This window comes from Pleurodeles waltl, chromosome 3_1, assembly GCF_031143425.1.
Source record: "Pleurodeles waltl isolate 20211129_DDA chromosome 3_1, aPleWal1.hap1.20221129, whole genome shotgun sequence".
Lineage (NCBI taxonomy): Eukaryota > Metazoa > Chordata > Amphibia > Caudata > Salamandridae > Pleurodeles > Pleurodeles waltl.
This window is the reverse complement of record NC_090440.1, coordinates 1,452,048,917-1,452,067,956: the sequence shown is the minus strand read 5'-3', so window position 1 is coordinate 1,452,067,956 and position 19,040 is coordinate 1,452,048,917. Positions and strand designations below refer to the sequence as shown.

At 41.8% G+C, this 19,040-nt stretch overlaps 1 protein-coding gene across 1 annotated transcript in view; it reads right to left on the bottom strand.

Annotated features, from left to right (window-relative positions):
- SORL1 (sortilin related receptor 1) overlaps window positions 1-17,853 on the bottom strand; it is a 669,532-nt gene extending 651,679 nt beyond the window's left edge. The window contains exon 1 of the mRNA XM_069225024.1: window positions 17,514-17,853. Coding sequence (XP_069081125.1) covers window positions 17,514-17,843 — 330 coding nt within the window. The 5' untranslated portion in view covers window positions 17,844-17,853. The remainder of the gene's footprint in view (window positions 1-17,513) is intronic.
- Between the last annotated feature and the right edge of the window lie 1,187 nt (window positions 17,854-19,040).

Below are 19,040 nucleotides of genomic sequence, written 5' to 3'. Positions count from 1 at the left end.
AGTCAAACTGTCAGACCCGCCAATTTAACAAATCTAATTACATTTAAATGCACTGATGATTGCTGTGGTCTTCTTTGGTGAAAAGAATAACTGTTACATACCCAAATAACATATCCTGTGCTGAAACATATGATTGTAAGCATACAAGAAGCTGGAGAAATGTATCTCTCGTTGCATGAGACCATTATTTTACGGTATTTCAAAACCTGTTGACAAGTTTAAAGCTATCGCATGGATGTTCTTGCTTTCATTAAGTGGTCAAATACCTCTATCTAGGACTGCTTAGAGTAGTTTTATAAGGCGTTAAATATATCTCTTTGTATGTAGCCTATAGCATCTTTACATAATGAATAACTTCCTTATTTGTGTCCTCTACTACAATGTTCCCATAGTCTTTATGAAAAATATTAATACAATTGTTTAAATACATTATGTCAAATTATTAATTTATTTTGAACATTAACAATTTTTACTACAACCATATGACCACGATGTATAGGCAGTTGCTCGTGTTTAGGTCTCGTCTGATACAGCGCACGCACTTTCCCATGTGAGACATTTTGTTAGCTTGCATGGGGCTTAGAGCCTGCCCATTGTTTACCATAGGTTAGCTTCATCATCATTCTCATTTCTTTACTTCTGTTTTAAGTCCAGGTTAATTTTCCCTTTTAGTTTTAGTACTCTGTATGAGTAGATTGGCTTGAAGGCCATCTCCTTTCAGTCCTTCTACCCCCTACTCCTTCCTCTCTGTGTTATTTCAACCCCACTCCCACTCACTCGTCCCACCAAGTGTTATTGCTCGCCCTTCCGGTCCCGCTCGATGTTTTTTTTGCCACCTTCCAACCTCTTGTCCCTCTTCTTAGTGTTACTATCCCCTGTCATCCTTCCTTCCCTCTTCCTGTTGTTGCTTGCCCCCTCTAATTCTCACCCATGTCACTTGACAACTCCCGGCAAAAAAAAAAAAAAAAAAAAAAAAAAAAAAGAAAAGCACTGACAAACCCTGTAGGTCGCATGGACACTATAGATTTTAGTTATTTCAATGTTTTGCTTAGACACTGTAAGAAACTGGGTCACTCGTGGGGGGGGGTGGGGTCAGTGTAAAGTCACAAGAAAACCCTAAGTTAGCCTGTGCTCAACCCTCTGGTAGCTTGGCACAAAAGCAATCAGGCTTAACTTAAAGGCAATGTGTAAAGTATTTATGCAAAACTTCAGACAGTAATAAAGCGAAACAAGAAAAATCCCACACCAATTTAGAAAAATAGAGTAAAATGTAATCATTAGTTTAGGGCCATGTTAGAAATGGGGTCTACGGTTGGCAGTCAGTTTGCACTCTGTCCATACAGAGACCCTTACTCTATTAATGGTAAGGGAGATACAAAGCTCAGATAACCCCTTGCTCACCTCCTTGGTAGCTTGGCACAAACAATCAGGCTTATCTCAGAGGCAATGTGTAAAATATTAGTACCAACACACACAGTGACAGTGAAGACATCACAAAAGTGACAACACCAGTTTAGAACAAGCATTTGCAATTCAACGGGTCTCGCGTTTGCTCGTGTTAGAGCTGATAGCGTTGTAAACGCCTAACCCAACTTTTCACTGGTAATGAAGCAGAAAATAGAGAAAAAGTAGTCCACGAGCCTTGCATGTTTTCTGTACTTGGTCGATGCGCTCAAGGAGGTCCAATATTTATACTTGCTGCCCACTTTGAAGTAGGAGAAGCTTTAATAGATTTCCACTAAACAAAAGTGCTTCTAATTTCTTGCCTTTCAATTGGGTGTAAGCCCATTCTAATATGTTTAATGTAGAGAGCACAAGCACTTATCGCAGATTACCAGTGGTAAAGCGCACAGAGCCCTAAGGCCTACAAAAATGAATTCAGCAAAAAAACGAAAAGTGAAGGCAAAATGTTTGAGGGTGACCCTGAAGAAAGAGTCAAGTCCAACAGGTATATTGTACAGCAGAGTGGCTGCTGTGCAGTATGGCGGAAATTAAAGAACAAGCATTTGCAATGCAACGAGCCTCGCGTTTGCTCATGTTAGAGCTGATAGCGTTGTAAACTCATAACCCGACTTTTCACCTATCGGCAAAAGTGCATTTATGCACGTAACCCGAAAAAGTGCAATTAACTATGTAAAGCACTCGACTTCTGCAAAGCGAAATCACGCTAGTAAATTAGAGAAAAAGTAGTCCACGATCAGGACAGAAAACAGCGAGCCTCGCATGTTTTCTGTACTTGGTCGATGCGCTTGAGGAGGGCTAGCCACCGGAAAAGGCATGATGTATGCATGCCTTAGACTAATGAAAGCAAGCAGATTTTAATAGGCAAGCCCACGAACCAATGAAAAACACGAACGTGATGTCGACAAGGCTCCGAGCCCTTTTCTAAACACTAAAGCGTCTCGCTGCGATATGCATGCGCGAGCGCATGCTACGCAGGCTCGACCCTAAAAAAAGTGCTGATACATCCAGTGTTGACAATGTCATAGCTTTTTTCTTTGCTGCACAGCAGCTGTGTTGGTGTATTGCATGGCTTAAAAAATAAAAATAAAAATAAAAAACGACATTGACAAAGCATACAGCTCGTGTAGCCGAGACCTAAACGCTTTGCCCGTGCTGGTTTCTCTTCTTTAGTTAACACATATATGCTTACAATAAAAAGGTTTAAAAAACAACAACCATCGTCCACGCTTGCCATGGTCATACCTACTGCTTTGCCAGTGCTTGGTTTATGAGGTGAAACTATAAAGCAAATGTAACACGAAATTCATTAGTTTAAAATCCTAGTTTTGTGACAGCCGATTCCTAAAGTTATCACTACAGGTGATTTTACAAACCGTCCATTTGCTTCTCTACTTTCCTTTTGTGATTTTCATTCCTTTCGTAAAATTTCGACTCGCAATTTAGTAAAAAGGTTCCCAAACTGTACACAGGGCTATTCCAAACCATTAACAATAATTACAACATGTTATGTGTAAAACAAAATGCTGGGTGAAACTGATTCCTCAATGTGGAAGACAATAGATTTTTATGATATTAACAGTTTTAGAAACATCTCGGTTTAAGCCAATTGAAGACTACTTTTGTGAATTTGGGCTGTGTAAAACAGCAGGGTCCTTATGCTCAATGCAGGTTTAAGGTCAATAGTGCAACAAAGAAATAAGGTTGCACAAAATACTACACTGCCATGGCAGCAAAAACCTTTACAGTGGTTGCAAATGTTCAATCAATTGGCCTGCACATCAAATTCTGAAGTTGCAAAGACACTCCAGTGCAAAAACGAAATCTGCACTGGTAAGGTTCTTGTAATCTGGTCCCTTTTCTAAAGCCAATTAATGTTTCCATTTCTGGTATTATTTGTGCAGTTGTTTAAGAGATTAGGTTTCCGACCACACTTTGAGCTTCATGGAGACAACACCATTTTCAGATCCTGCCTACAGACATTTAAAGTTGTTGTAGAAAGACTTACTGTGTACATTACAATACTTAGAGGGGACTTTTGGTTGGCTCATTGCTTATCACTGGATGGCTTTCTTGTCAACCATATTTTTAGTCGTTCCTTCCTTTTCTTGTGTTAGTCCCTCCCCTGTATCACATCTTCTTGACCATCCTTTTGTTAGGATCAGCGGTTCCCAACCTTCTGACTTCTTTGGACTCCCACTTTATAATTACTAGAAACCGGGGACCCCCCACTGAATTGTTATTGTTATGTGGGGACTCCCCCAAGGAGTCATTATTGGAAGCGGCGCATCCAGGCCTATACATTGTGGATGATTTGAACCGCAAAACACTACACAAAAAATACAGAAACGAGCATTCTATCGAAAACATACACAAATGCTAACACATTTTATTTCATTTGCAAACAAATAAAATACATCTTAATGTATATATTGAAGTTGGAGCTTTTCTAAATTCAATTGAAGCCACGCATGGTCCATAATCATTTCTGTTTGATGCACCTGCACTGCTCCCACTTATCAATCTGAGGATACTAATTTAATTGTTAGCTTCACTTTTCAAATTACAGTACATTTTTCAATTGTACATTTATCCACTTTAATTATATATAATTTATTAATTTGTTAATATTAATTTTCTAAGCAGTCACGGACCCCCTGAGAAGGCTTTGCAGACCCCCAGGGGTCCCTGGACCAGAGGTTGCTGGGTCAGTAGACTACCTAAAGAGCCAAAAGTAGAGACGGGAACCCGAATACCCCTTAAATCATTTCTAAAAGTTCAGCATGGCGCAAGTTAAGGACATAAAGCAGGCTACTACTATTAAAGGAAATGGAATGTTTTCCAGCTACCACCTACATATTTTGCAATGAAAGAAATTTGATACACCCGAATAAATAATGATGAAAGTAATGGTTTGCTGGCATGGTAATTGGATATTTAAGGAAGCACTATGAAGAAAATGGGACTCCCTTTACTCAGCCACCAAAGTGGTTTACTTGGCTATACTGGGATTACAAACTGTAATAATTTACGCCATATTACACCGTCTAAAGAAGTCCTGACATCCTAAAGGGGAGGGAGCGGGTAACTACATGATGATTTTACACTATCTTTGTGCTCTGAAACAAATTAATGCTAATGTTTTAATGTCAACAGTGCTTACAACATTGGAAATGGATCAATGTTGCTAAGTGACAAAAGGTCACCTTTAAAATAGTATACCGAAAATAATAAATGCAAAACACACAAAAAAAACTAGAAAAATCTTTGAGAAAAATACAATAACGCTAAAACTGTCCAACCTCTCAGACACTCATGAATGTTAAAAGAAACAAATTAAGTAGCACAAAAGGTAAAAGGTACGTAGCACAAGAAAGTAAGCTTTGCAGTTAATAAACAGAAAAAAAGCAGAGCAAGCATCTCTACACACTGCGGTTATCTGCTGCTTGAATGATTGAGCTGTCCATAATAATGCCAAGAGATCTCAAAGCTTTTGTGAATGTGAGAGAACAGTCAAGTTCACTAGGCCACTCGCTTATCAAATTTTGCTAACTGTGCCTTTCGGCTGTGAATGTTTTGATTTGTTGTACTCTCTCTAAATGCAATAAAAAAAAAATATATATATATATATATTTTTTTTTTTAATAAAAAAAAAAGTTAATTAGGCCACCAAATGGTGGACTTTATGGTGCCGGCCAAGCAGAATAAAATGACCTGTGTCTTACTGCCATGTAGATATAGGCACCTGTGCATCATCCAATTATCAACAGTTCTCAGTCAGTCCAAAAACCTCTCTCTAGTAGCTTCGACATTATAAGCAACAGAGATAATCTGTTTATCACCAGCATACGATAAGAAGTCATAGCTACAGGTTCTGACAATGGCCACAATAGGGAGCATAGAAATGTTAAAAAGACAATAGCCTTGCAGGACTCCATAAAGAACAGGGGCCTAATCCGATCTCAAAATTGGATGGATTGGGATCTCCCAGGGAGTAAGGCCTGGCCCACTGACAGGTTTTAGAAAGTACACCGATCTTGTGCAATCTTTTAATTACTTGACATGTGACGCCATATAAATGTTAAAGAGAGGTCGAGCAGGATGAGAGCACTGGCCCGCCCCCATGCAAACTTGGCCCGAAATCGGTGGTATACAACAGGGCAGTCTCCTTACTGTGAGCAGCGATGAAACCGGACTGTGAGGGATCCAGAATGTTGTTTTGCTTTGAATAAGAAGTTAGCTGAGCAATTATGAACTTCTCACAATTTTGGTGGGAAGGCGAGTAGGGAGATGAGCCGACAAGTGCAAAGGGTCCGACAAAGTTGGGGGTAGAAAACTTTTATTGTGTGGTTAGAACATTGATATGTTTCCATGCATTCAGGAAATCTGTGGTTCAAATAGGTTGACAAGATCAGGCAGATGAGCACTGAAAAAAAGGTTAGAGTGCAAGGATATTATATGATGAGAGCGGGGGTAATTGGTGGGAGCTCAATGGAATCAAGTGTATAGCACTTATATTGATCTCATATTGAACTCGATGTTATCAACTGCTTGGTATAGATACTGTGAGCTGTTATAATACAGAAAACTGGAAAAGAGCAAACGCGTTATTTGTGTGTGTGTGTGTCTATATATATATTGCTATGTTGTTGAAAGAAACTTAAAAAGAACTGCTGAATTTATTCCCAAAATACCTGAAAGGGTCTGAAAAAGATTTGTTATCGATTTTAATACTAAATTTTTTGAGACTGAGTGTCTCTGGAATCCCTAGGGCTGGAGCATTCAAAGAAGTGTCTGTCAATTGGGTCATCAGTCTTCCTTGACTCCTTGGCATCACTATTTTCCGATACAGTCTTCGTATCCATATAATGCCGCTTTTCCCCTCTCAAACATCCTACCGTATAAAAAAGTCAGACTAGGCTACCTACTCACATTTCTTTCTCTTTCCATAAATTAAACGTTACATGTACTGTTATCTTGGATGCATAGTTCATCTGCATTACAAGCTTGCCCCACTATGTGAACCAAGTCGAACATTTTAACACTCTATTACGAGTCTATACTCCTTAAAATATAAGAATTAACTGCTCTCAGCAATCACATATTTTCCTGTTAAAAAACAAAAATATTATAGTTCACTTCTTCATGGACTTTAAGCAGAAACCACAAACAAGCACTGCTAAAGCCAACAGGTCTGACTTTTTATTATGGGAAATCTTCCAAAATGGTTGGGTGACTTTACGTGTGCCTCGCCAAGCTGATCTAAAAGGCAGTACCATGATTTAGCAACCTCTTGTGCTAAAACAATAGACGAGGAAGGCCCCTTTGCTGAACATGTTGAGTTAGCAGAAGTATGCTGTATTCTCAATGAAGCATAACATGAAAAGGAGTCGTAGATGACGTTTGCTTTGTAAGTGGTGAACTTCAGAGGCATACACATCAAAATATAGCACAGTATCTACTTTTGACAAAAGGGCTAGTATTTTGTTAAAACTTTAAATATACCCTATGTGCAAGCACCTTCTTACTTTGTGAACAAAAAAGTAAATTAAACAACATTTCTGATGATAGCAAAGTGAACATATAAACACTCAAGAGTGATTAGCGAAGAACACTGTTCCTTTATGAAAGGCTAACGCATCCAAGAACATACCGTTCCTAAACAAAAAAGCCTTAAATCCGCGATTACAATGTCATTATGATAGCAAATTAAATACATCAAAGAACATACACTGGTTTGTAAATACAAGTTACCTGCCTTGTTGCATCTGCAGTCTACAAAAGAACTACTTGACGTCGTGTTACCAAAACCGAACAGCAATAAAAAACACTATGGCGCTGAGGGACAGCATATCTGAGCATTGGCAAACTAAGAAAAAGACATAAAGCCAATTGCTGAAGGAGGCAGACCCAAACCTCACTGTCTTTATGTACTTTTAATAGTAGATTTCTAGGCAATGAACAACAAAAGGACTTCCAAACAGCTAAAACTCTGTACCAACGACTGTACCAACAAAAAAAAAAAAAAACCTCATGTGTTTAATGTTTAACTTATATCAAAACCAAACAATGAACATATTCAAGCATAACAGCCAAACCCCACTTTTATTGGACAATTTTACAATAACTATATAGTAAATAAACTCTAAACAGAACAAAACAAAACTTGTGTGCTTTGTCAATGCTTCTTTTCCCTTATATTTCTAGAAACATGTTAGTTTCAAAATGCACTGCCTACAAAAACACAATAGATACTTGTAGTGCAGAGGCCATGATAACGAACACAAAGGAATATATAAGATATGTACATCATATTACGCGTTTGTCCATTGCACTATATATATATATTTATGTACAGACACTGAAAAACACAAAGGTTGAAGTAACATCATAAATAGGTGACAATGTTAACATTCTGAACTAAAACAAAAACACAAATTCAGCAGTTATAGTTAGTTGCATTCATAATAACTCGTGTCCTTGCCATGCACTGCTAATAACCTCACATATCTTATATACACTTAATGCCCTGTGGGACTCATAAAAAATGTGGGATACCCTTGAAACAATTTGGAAGATTCATCAGCCAATGTCATGTTACTTAATCACAGCACAATCACGTTACTTGAAAATCAAAAAATATGCATAGGACTGGTAGTTTACTGTCAATGGTATGTATTCAAAATGTATATGCAGTGATCAGTGAATAAAAGCGCAGAAAACAGAGAGCTCAGAAAGTGAACAAACATTCACACTACATATAGAAAAAGACATTGTTCAGCTCTTGGCCGCATTTTATAGGTTTATATTGTGAATCGGATGAGAATGTTTGGCCCACATTGGTAGTGGAATGTTGCACATGTGACAGTCCCTTGAGTAGGATTGTGTTGAGAGGGACATGCCTGTTTGGTGCAGTTTGGAGTTAGCTACACAGCTGGTAAAGCAGGACAGATGGGCTTGCTCTAGGTGACTTAATTAAAAGACTCACTAGACAAAGGATTTTCTGTTTGATATCGTTATAGACAAAGGATTGAAAACTTGTATACTTTCGGCAGAATATACATAATGAGGATTGATACGCAGATGTGGGTGAGTGCTTTGGAGTGAAGTGGCTCTAGCTCATTGATGCATAAATAGAGTATCAGGTGGACTGGGACTGATGATGGTGTTTGAGTTCTGTCTCCAACTATATGCAGGTTATTTAGCTAGATGTCTAGGTCTGAAGAGACCCCTTCAGGTGGCAGGTGTTAAAACGGCAACAAAATTCCCTCTTTGTTTTTAGAATTTCTTAATAGGTACTGTGGATTTACAGATAGCGGCCTATTATATACCCCTGAACTCTATGTACAGAACCTGGGAAAATGTACAGTGTCTTTTTAGGGTCAAGCGCAACAAGCGCTCAGTCCCCGTTGTAATCTCTCTTTGGGCTTTTAACCATGCCCAGGTCATGCCTGTCACTTTCATTGGTTCTCAGGCCTGCCTGCCTTTTCCCGGTGTTTAGCCCTTCTCGAGCGCATCGGCCAACATACGAGGCTCCACGTTTTCAGCCTGATTTCTGCACTACTTTATCTTTTTATTTTCTAAGCAGCACGTTCACGCTGTTTTTTTTTCTTTCAATTTATGTGGCAAGAAAAGTCCGGGTAGGAGTGGAGTTTACAAGGCTAATAGCTCTAACTCGACCAAATGCGAGACCCGTTCCATTGCAATTGCTTGTTTCTATATATGATATGAATGTTTATTCACTTTCTCAACGCTGCATATGCATGTTGTTCACTGATCACTGCATATCAATTTTGAATACATACCACTGACAGTAGCATTTACCATTCCCTCGCTTCCTTTTTTTTTTTTTTTTTTTTTTTTTCCCCCAAGTAAAAAGATTGAGCTGTAATTAAGTAACATGACACTGGATGGTGGATTCCCCAAAATGTTTTAGGGGTGTTCCACATATTGAATGTGTCCCTTGGGACATTGTTTATATATAAGATATTGACCCTGTACATATAACATAACTCATGACATGTCCTATGACATAATTTATATCACTGATGACACTTTAACCTTTCTTTTTTTAAGTGAACTTCTAAGGTTTTATTTTCTTAACAAACACAGATCTTTTTATTACCCTAACTTTATTCTTACTTTAACCTTTGTTTTTTTCAGACTGACTATATAATGCATATTGTGTGCAGCCATTATTTTGAAAAGCAATTCTTTTTTCATTGTAACATAACAGGAAACAGTATGTAGCAGGATCTATACAAACACTAGGCCTTCTATTATCACACTTTAACAATCCACAGATTCTGTATGGTTCAGTTTCAGAAGAGAGAGGCTCTTTTTCTTAGCAGTATATACAGACCAAATACGTATTTGTATGACAACATAGCCTTCCTGTTGAAACATCTCTTCAATGTGAGGGATGGCCGTGAAAGGCTTTACTCAAAGTCATCCCTCTCTAAAGATTATTTCTCTAAATGAGTAGGGTGCTTAGTTCAGTACAGTAGGACCACCCTCTCTAATGGCTCCTCTGAAGAATGCAGTCTCGGTAGAAGAACTGAATACAGAAGTAACCCCTGTGCACTTTATTTCAGCATGCTACACATTCTGCATGGTACAGTGTGATCAAACAGCGATTCTATTTCATACTACCCGGGAATAGTAGTTTCTCTAAGTGACAGCTCAACAGAGCTATGTTTTGTATAGTAAACCTTTAAGAGCTAGTACCCCTGTGTTACTTGCCTTTATAAGCAGTAAGGTGTGTATGGTATGGTGCATGGAGAGACAGTGGCCTCTACGCTGAGACCTCTGTCAGATGACGGGTGTGCATAGTAGTGTGTGGGGAAGGATTGGCCTCTCCGGTCAGGCCTCTCTCTCGGATGACGGTTTGCGTATTAGGATGTGTACATGGATTGGCCTCTCCTTTGAAAGTTCTCTCTCAGATGACGGGTTACCGTAGTAAGGTGTGGGGAATGCCAAACCTCTCCTTCCAGACCTATATCTCAGATGACAGGTGTGTGTATTAGAGTGTGTGCAAGGAATAGATTCTGTCAGACCTCTCTCTCTCTCCCTCTCTCTCTCTCAGATGACGGGTGTGCATAGTAAGGTGTGGGGAATGACAGCCCTCTCCTTCCACACCTCTCTCTCAGATGATGGGTGACCATAATACACCATATGGATGGACTCTCGTCTCTACTTTCAGATCTATCAGATGACGAGTGTACATGGTAGGGTGTGTCGAGAGAGACTGGCCTCTCCCCAGAGACCTCTTGCTCAGATGACAGGTGTGAGCGTAGTAGGGTGTGTGGATGGACTGGCCTTTCCTTTCAGACCTCGGTCTCAGATAATGGGTGTGCACAGTAGTGTTTGGAGAAGAACAGGCCTGCCCTTTCAGACCTCTCTCTCAGATGACAAGTGTGCATAGTAGTGTGCGAGGAGGGACTGCCCTCTCCTGGTAGACGTCTCTCTTGGATGACGGGTTAGCATAGTAAGGTGTGTCCATGGACTAGCCTCTCCTTTCTGACCTCTCTCTCAGATGGGGGGTATATATATATATAGTAGGGTGTGTAGAGACCGACTGACCTCTCCCCTGAGATCTCTCTCTAAGATAACGAGTGCATACCAGTGGCTGGAGAGGGACTGTCCCTCCTCCTAACACCCCTTTCTCTGATAAGAAGCGTGCATAGTAGGGTGTAGAAAGAGATTGTACTCTTCTTGCAACTCTTACGAAGCCGAAGAGTGTAAGTAATAGACTCTGATCAACACCATCTCCAGTAAGTCCCCTTCCTATAGCAGCAAGTGTGCATACTACAGTGTATTCAACTAGTCCTTTCTACTTTTCAAGATCCTGCAAGAGCCTTGCGAGAACGGAACTTTTTTGGAAAATAAGAATTAACCATCTACGCATCACAGTACTTATCTCTTACACACTTCCTCTCAACAAGGACCAAAATATGTATTCCTTCTAATGGAGTGTATTGAGAGCTCATCTACTCCTTTTTACTATTCATTATCCTGTGAGAGTTATGCGATATCATAAAGATCATTTAAAAACAATATACAAATATTTTCTTTCCCTTAGACACCTCTTCTCTAAATCTAGGGGGACAGCATACCTTTCTTTGTTCACCATATATAGCTTTTTTTTTTTACTTCATTTCCACAACACTTCCAATTTTTCACCGTAAACAGTAATGGTTGCCATTTAATTTCTAACATTCAAACAGCCAGGCAATCACAGAGCTTGCTCGGCTCGCAGGAGCCTCTGGCTCCCACTAGAGCATAGAAGCTCACAGGAAAAATGGGCCTCTCAACCAATCACAAGGCTCCATTTTTAAATTTGCTCTCTCGCAGGAGGCTCGCAAGCCTTTTACCAACCCAACTGCCAAAATATAAAAAAAATTCTTTTGTTACTCAGGTTCGCAAAAACTATTGAACAGATTTACATAAAATCACACAAAAAAATAATAATCTGTGGACGAAGATCTAGCTTCCTCCTGAATTTGGTGTAATTCCATTTAGCCTTTTATGCTGCAGACCTCCCTAAAGAAGTCTACTGAAAATGTTGCCACCAGGTAGTTATAGTTAGGACCATGTTTCCATAGAAAAAGCATTTTTTGACTTGCCTATATCTTTGGCATTGTTTGCCGAATCTTCACAAAATTTCAGGGTGAACTGTCAAGCGGGGGCCAAGAAGAAGGGGGGTTCGAAAAAGTTGTGTTAACCATGTTAATTCCCATAGGACTTTAGTCCGAACCACTGGACGGAATTACACCAAATTTGGTTGAAAGCTAGGTTTCAGTACGCAGATTTCGCTTTTGCATATTTGGTGTAAATCCGTTCAGTAGTTTGCAAGAAATGTAACAAAATCTAAATTTGTATATAGGAGGTGGCAAATAATTCGCAAATTTTCATGAATGCGCAAGCGCAAACAGAAGCGCTGTAACTGGCTATCCACAACCTGAACAGAAAGTTGCCGCCGTCATTTTATGTTACGGGAGAGGGTTCCTGCAACTGAAAAACAAAATCAAAGGAGCCTAACAGGTCAGGGTGGAGGTACCCTGACCACAGGAGTGTGATATAGGAGTGTGTGAGGGTCAAATTATGGGTTTAAAATGTTTTTTTCTTCACCATGCACGATATTTGTGAATAACCATGATGAATCAAAAATAAGCCAAACAAAAAAAAATTACAAACTTATTCCTTCATTCACATATGCACTCAGAATCATGCACCCACTCAGACTCCCACACTCACTTTCAGACCTCTTATACACTCATGCACCCACTCACAGACCCACTCAGGCCCTCACGCACCCACTCACAGACCCACTCAGGCCCTCACGCACCAACTCACAGACCCACTCAGACCCTCACGCACCAACTCACAGACCCACTCAGACCCTCACGCACCCCCCCACAGACCCACTCAGACCCTCACGCACCCCCCCACAGACCCACTCAGACCCTCACCCACAAAGCCCACTCAGACCCTCACCCACAAAACCCACTCAGACCCTCACCCACAAAGCCCACTCAGACCCTCACGCCCCCACACACAAAGCCCACTCAGACCCTCACACCCCCACCCACAAAGCCCACTCAGACCCTCACGCCCCCACCCACAAAGCCCACTCAGACCCTCACGCCCCCACCCACAAAGCCCACTCAGACCCTCACGCACCCATTCACAGACCCACTCAGACCCTCATGCCCTTACTCACAGACCTTCATACACCCACTCAGACCCTCAGGAAACCACTCATATACTCACTCACAAACCCATTCAGAACCTGATGCACCCACTCACAGACCTACTCTGACGCACCTACTCACAGACCCACTCAGACCCTAACATTCACAGACCCACTCACACACACCCACTCAGAGGCCCACTCAGACCCTCACCCACCCAAACCCTCACGCACCAACTCACAGACCCACTCAGACCCTCATGCACCCACTCACAAGCCCACTCAGACCCTCACACACCCACTAACAGACCAACTCAGAGCCTCAGGAAACCACTAATACACTCACTCACAAACCCATTCAGAATCTCATGCACCCAGACACTGATGCACCCACTCAGACACCGACACACCCACTAAGATCCTCACACACCCACTCAGACCCTCACGCACCCACTCACAGACCCACTCAGACCCTCATACACCCACTCACAGACCCACTCAGACCCTCACAAAACCATTCAGACCCCCATGCATCCAGACACTAATGAACCCACTCACAGACCTACTCTGACGCACCTACTTACAGACCAACTCAGACCCTAACACTCACAGACCCACTCAGACTAACGCACCCACTCAGACCCCCAAGCATCCACTCACAGACCCACTCAGACCTTCACGCACCCACTCAGACACTCACGCACCTACTCAAAGACCCACTCAGACCATCAAACACTCACATTCACACCCAGACAGACACTCACACTCAGAGACATCCTCTCACATCTTATCCCACACGAGAAGAGACTATTTGGCTGTGCATGGCTGGGTGGAAATGAGGGTTGGCCGCAGGGCCTGGCCCTGAGCCAGGATCTGCAGCCAACACCCCTGTGCAAGGCCAAAGGCCATGCATGGCGCTGGTTTTGGTGGTTATCAGGCGGTTGGCCGCAGGCCCACTGTGCATGGCATTGGTTGGATTAACGTATAGTAATGAGAATAACTATACATTAAAAAACCACTGAAACTCACTGAAAAAAAAAAAGTTTCAGGGACATTATAGTTAGGAAATAGATTTTTTTTTAAAAAGTAGAATTTCACTTAAAAAAAAAAAAAACAAGGTTACAGGAACATTATAGTTAGGCTAACATTTTAAACGTACAAAACCACAGAAATTCACCAGTTCAAGTTAGAGTTATTTCAAGTAACTATAAATCGTGCTCTAAGGTAACTATAACTCGTACCTTTGCCATGCACTGCTATTTACCCCGCAAATTAGAGCACTTAGGACACATTTGATAACATCATTTATAATATCAATGTAATAATTGCATACATTTTTGGACGAAAAAACTTCAAGCAAGTTATAGTCACCTTAGGGCATGAGTTATAGTTACTTCAGATGACTAACTATAACAGGTGAATTTCTATAGTTTTGTATGTTTAAAATGTTAGCCTAAATATAACACCCCTGTAACCTTTGGTTTTCCCCCAGTGTGTGTATATATAAAGCAATACATTAATAAATAACCTACTGGTGGTCGGCAGTAGGTAGTTATAGTTAGGACCATGTTTCCATAGGAGAAGCAAATGGTGGGGGCGCAAGCTATAGTTACTTAAGCAAACCATAACTATAGCTGCTAAATTTTTACAGTTTTGTGCAAGTAAATTCAGATCCCAACTATAACGTTCCTGTAACCTATGTTTTTTTTTAAGTGAATATATATATATATATATATTTTTTTTTTTTCCCCCACACACACACACGCACATTCTAAGCTACATTTATGAAGTAAAAAGTATGCTTTTATAGCATCTCTTCCTACTTTACATCGACAGGTTCAAGTGCTTAACACTTCCAAGAGAAAAAAGCAATGGGTAGATCAAAGCTAAGCATGTTTCTTAGGAGTAAACGGGTAGCTTAGACATTGGCAGGAGGTACAGCAGTCAAGTAGCCGAGAAAAATAAAAATCTCAGAAGGAAAGCTCGACCCGAAGAAGCCAAAATGCTTACATATACAAAGATGGTAATTTACTGGGGGAAGACTTATTTGTTATGGAAAGACCACTGGTGGAAAGTAGATCAGTTAGTTGTAGAATGGAGATATCTTTGACTGTTGGAAATATGTGTTGAAGAGAGGTTCACTTAATGTAGAAAGACAACTGGGCTACTTTTGGATTGATCTTAAGTATTAGACCCTTAAGGCAGAAAAGTTTATGATCCAGTGCTATAAAAAATCTCCCTCATTCAGATTGGCTAAATGAATATTTATCGGAGGATCAGAGGTTAAAAAATGGTTTTAAGGTAGGACTAGTTAACAGTGCATGGCAGAATTAATCATGGTCACCACAAAGTCTGCGGGTAGCTTGGTTGAAATTATAGATGTTGCACTTGCTAGCCAGGCTGAGGTCTTGAATGGGGTCAAGGAGTGGATACAGACAGCCTGACTGAGGGCAGAGGTGGATAGATGTCTACCAAACTGACACATGGGTTAGGAGCCTACGAGCTAGAGGTAGATGGGTTTAGCCAGACATGTTACAGGTAGTCTAGCCAGAAAACAACCCAAACTGTGGTATCTGGGGAGGTCGCAGTTGTTTGTTAGAAGTACATAAACTGATTGGAAATCGCTAAGGTGTATTTGCAGACAGTGCCTTTATGGGCAGTCTTGTTGGTGGACAGATTGAATTGTGAAAGCTAAAAGTGATCAGAGATATTCTGTCTAAGGTATACGAGAGTGAATATTGTGCCGGTATGGAGACTGGAGTATAAGTTTACATTGATTACAGTTCACTGCTGTGGTCAGAGGTTAATCAGATGGTGGAGCTATGGTTATCACGTGTAGGCATGCTTGTTGCAGGATACAATAATTAGAGTTGGTCATGTTGATTTCCTTTCTGAAAACAGAGGGGCTCTGAACCGGAAGAGGACCTGGAAGGAGCTGTAATAATCAGTAGTGGGCTTGTTGGGGGCAAGGTGGACTTAGTAAAGAGACTTAACAGTCAGTGGCAGGTTTGTTGGCAGCAGATAGTGCTAATTACATCAAATAGAAACAGTGATTAATGGTGGCCTGGTGGATTAATAACTCAGAGGTAGACAGCACTTAAAGTTAAGCATGTTTACAGGTACTGTATAAGTGCTGGCAGAAAATATCACGATCACAGGTATGTATACTGCCTGGCGGCCGCTGAAAGATGCAGGTAGACATGCAGAAGGTACATATATTGATTAAATGTGACCAGATTGATTAAAAGTTAATTTAAAAAAATATAAAAATTCAGGACAGATTAATTTCTCTGCTGATGGACGAGAGGGGTGTTTAGGGGTAGAGGTGATGGTCGCACTTGTGATTGTTACAGGTGGCTAGTTCACAGTAGAGTTTTAATCCAGGTGCAATGACTAGAGGAGCCGGCTTTGATTTCACACCCTAAGGACAAGGGAACTGTTAACGGGTAACTGTGATGGGGGAATGTATGGTGCCTACACGTAGATATATTGGTAGAATGCGCTGAAAGATCTAGTGGCAATGCATAGTTATAATTAGTGGTGACCGAACTTATTTAGCAGATGGAGGTACTCAGCAAGGTGTGCTGGCAAACAGGTTGCTGAATGACCATGTTTTTGGACGGTCGCAGGTAGTGTGCTACAGGTATGTGCACTGATGAGAAGTGGTCAGTCCCTTTACTGTGGGTCTGTACTATTCGCACAAGCACACTGCGCTTGCAGTAGTCTTTTGAGACGTCTCACGCAGGTAGATGAGAAGAAAACAGACTGATTCTACGACTGGGGAAAGGTTTTTACAGGTAGGTCTGAGGGTTAGCAGTAACGTGATAGTGAACAACATAATGCTTGTTCATAGACTGGTTTTGAGAAGGTGCGCTGCGGGCTATGACCAAACATTGCAGATGGCTGGGTTTATCTCTGTGCCCGAGGCAGAGCGAATGTTTCCGGTTATGGGTTAGTGGTAGCTATGGTGGTTGCGGGCAGAAGGGTGGTGAATGACGGGTGATACATTTAAAGCAAGTGGGCACATATTCGTATGCTGCAGATCCATACAGCGGAGGTGCCCGGGTAGCTTCTGTTTAAAGCTAGAAGGTACATGCGATGACGAGAGCCAGGGTTGCTGGAAGAAGTTTTTGAACGATTTAATGCAACTAGATGCTGTGATTGGAAGTTGGGTTGATTCCCTGCCCGATTGTTTACAGAGAAGAGCGCTATCGATGCACAGGTGTGCAGTCTCGCATGGCAGCCAAACCGCGATTAAAGGGGCATAGAGCCCAGATGGTCTATTTAGCAGGCGTTGCTCCCGGTCTCCTCCCTCCTGCTGGGCACACGGTCTCCCCTTCCTGCGGGCGCCCCACCTCACCTGTCCGTACACCTGGAGGGGTTCATGTTCAGCGTTCCTCCTGCTCCGAAGAGTCTGCGGAACTTCCCGACGCGTAGGCAGTTGGTGGTGGGTTGCGGTAATGGTGTGGGGGTCAGCACTATGTGCAAGAGAGCTAGTTGCCCCCAGCACCAGTAGAAGGAAGGTTGCTCTGGAGTCCGCGCACAGCACCCGCGCCGCCGCCATCTTCCTTCTGCCTGAGCCTGACAGCAAACGCTGGGGCTGAAGCATAGTGAGCATGCGCAATGAGAGTCTGGCCGCGAGACCTGCTGCTGTGAGCTCCTGCAGCTGCATAGGAGGACGCCGCAACATGAGAGAGAACAGTAGCACCGGTGACAACGCATGTGGAAGGGGACCCTTTAAACCTGTAAATGTCACGGCGTGCAAGAACATCACTGCGTGGAAAGCGCCGCGGAACTTTAATATGCCACTTCGTGCAATTGATTCACCTCATGCTGAAAGGATGCTCCTCTGTCACGGTATGCAAGGGGAATCTTTAAAGTCGCCGACTGGAGCGTCGGCTTTACTGTGTCTTCGGACATGACCATCACCATTTGCAGTAATCGGGCTATATAATTGCATGGAGAGCCCATCCTTCAGTGTCACTATGTATAGCAGCATCACTGCATATACGATGTCTGCTTTACGTCGAGCAGGAGAACTATATCCGTACACGCAAGGGTAAACCTTTCATTTCACTGTGTGCAGCGGATGTGCATCACTGCATGCTACCCTTTCACCAATGCATGTTTGGACATAATGTCTATATGGCTGCATGCAAAGTACAGCTATTAGTTGAATGAGCGTAATTCCAAGTAGTTTTAACTTCAAGGGTAATGAAATGTTAGTGACAACATGTGCAGCCCAAAAAAGGCCCGGCTTTTGCTTAGATAGCGCCATGGACAGAAGCAAATTGGCTCCCCTCAATCCGCCTGCTCTTTATCCTAGATGTAGCATGCAACATGAGATATACAAAGAATAAACCAATAACTTAGCAAATCTTCTTTGCATCCTGGTACTGGTAGCCATGTATTTATAGTGATGCAAACAAACTCGCAAGTACTAGAATGAAAAGAGAAACGGCGGAACTTAATAAGATACCACAGTTCGAGGAGCACAGTAATTTCGTATTTGGCAGTGTTATGTGAACTAAAAGATGTCAGATATTTCAGTTTAGAAAACAAAGATTAGTACTTAGTGCGATGTAGGTGCTCCCTACTGAGACCTTGGCGGCCCGGCTGTCAGCTGGCGTTGGGGGCGCTCGGGCAATTGTTTTTAGGGTTATTCCTTGACCGTTTACACAAACTTCCCAACTCCTTCTCCCAGTATCACCGGAATGACCGAGAGCTCACCTTCTTCCTGCCAGTGGCAAAGTTGTAGACGAGGAATAGAGGGTGTTAAAGAGATGAGAAGAGAGGTTTTTAGTAGGCGCCTGCAGTCTGTCCAAGAAAAAAAAAAGAATAATCAAACACAGAGTGGGCTGAATCGCCGTAGTCTGCTGCATGATCT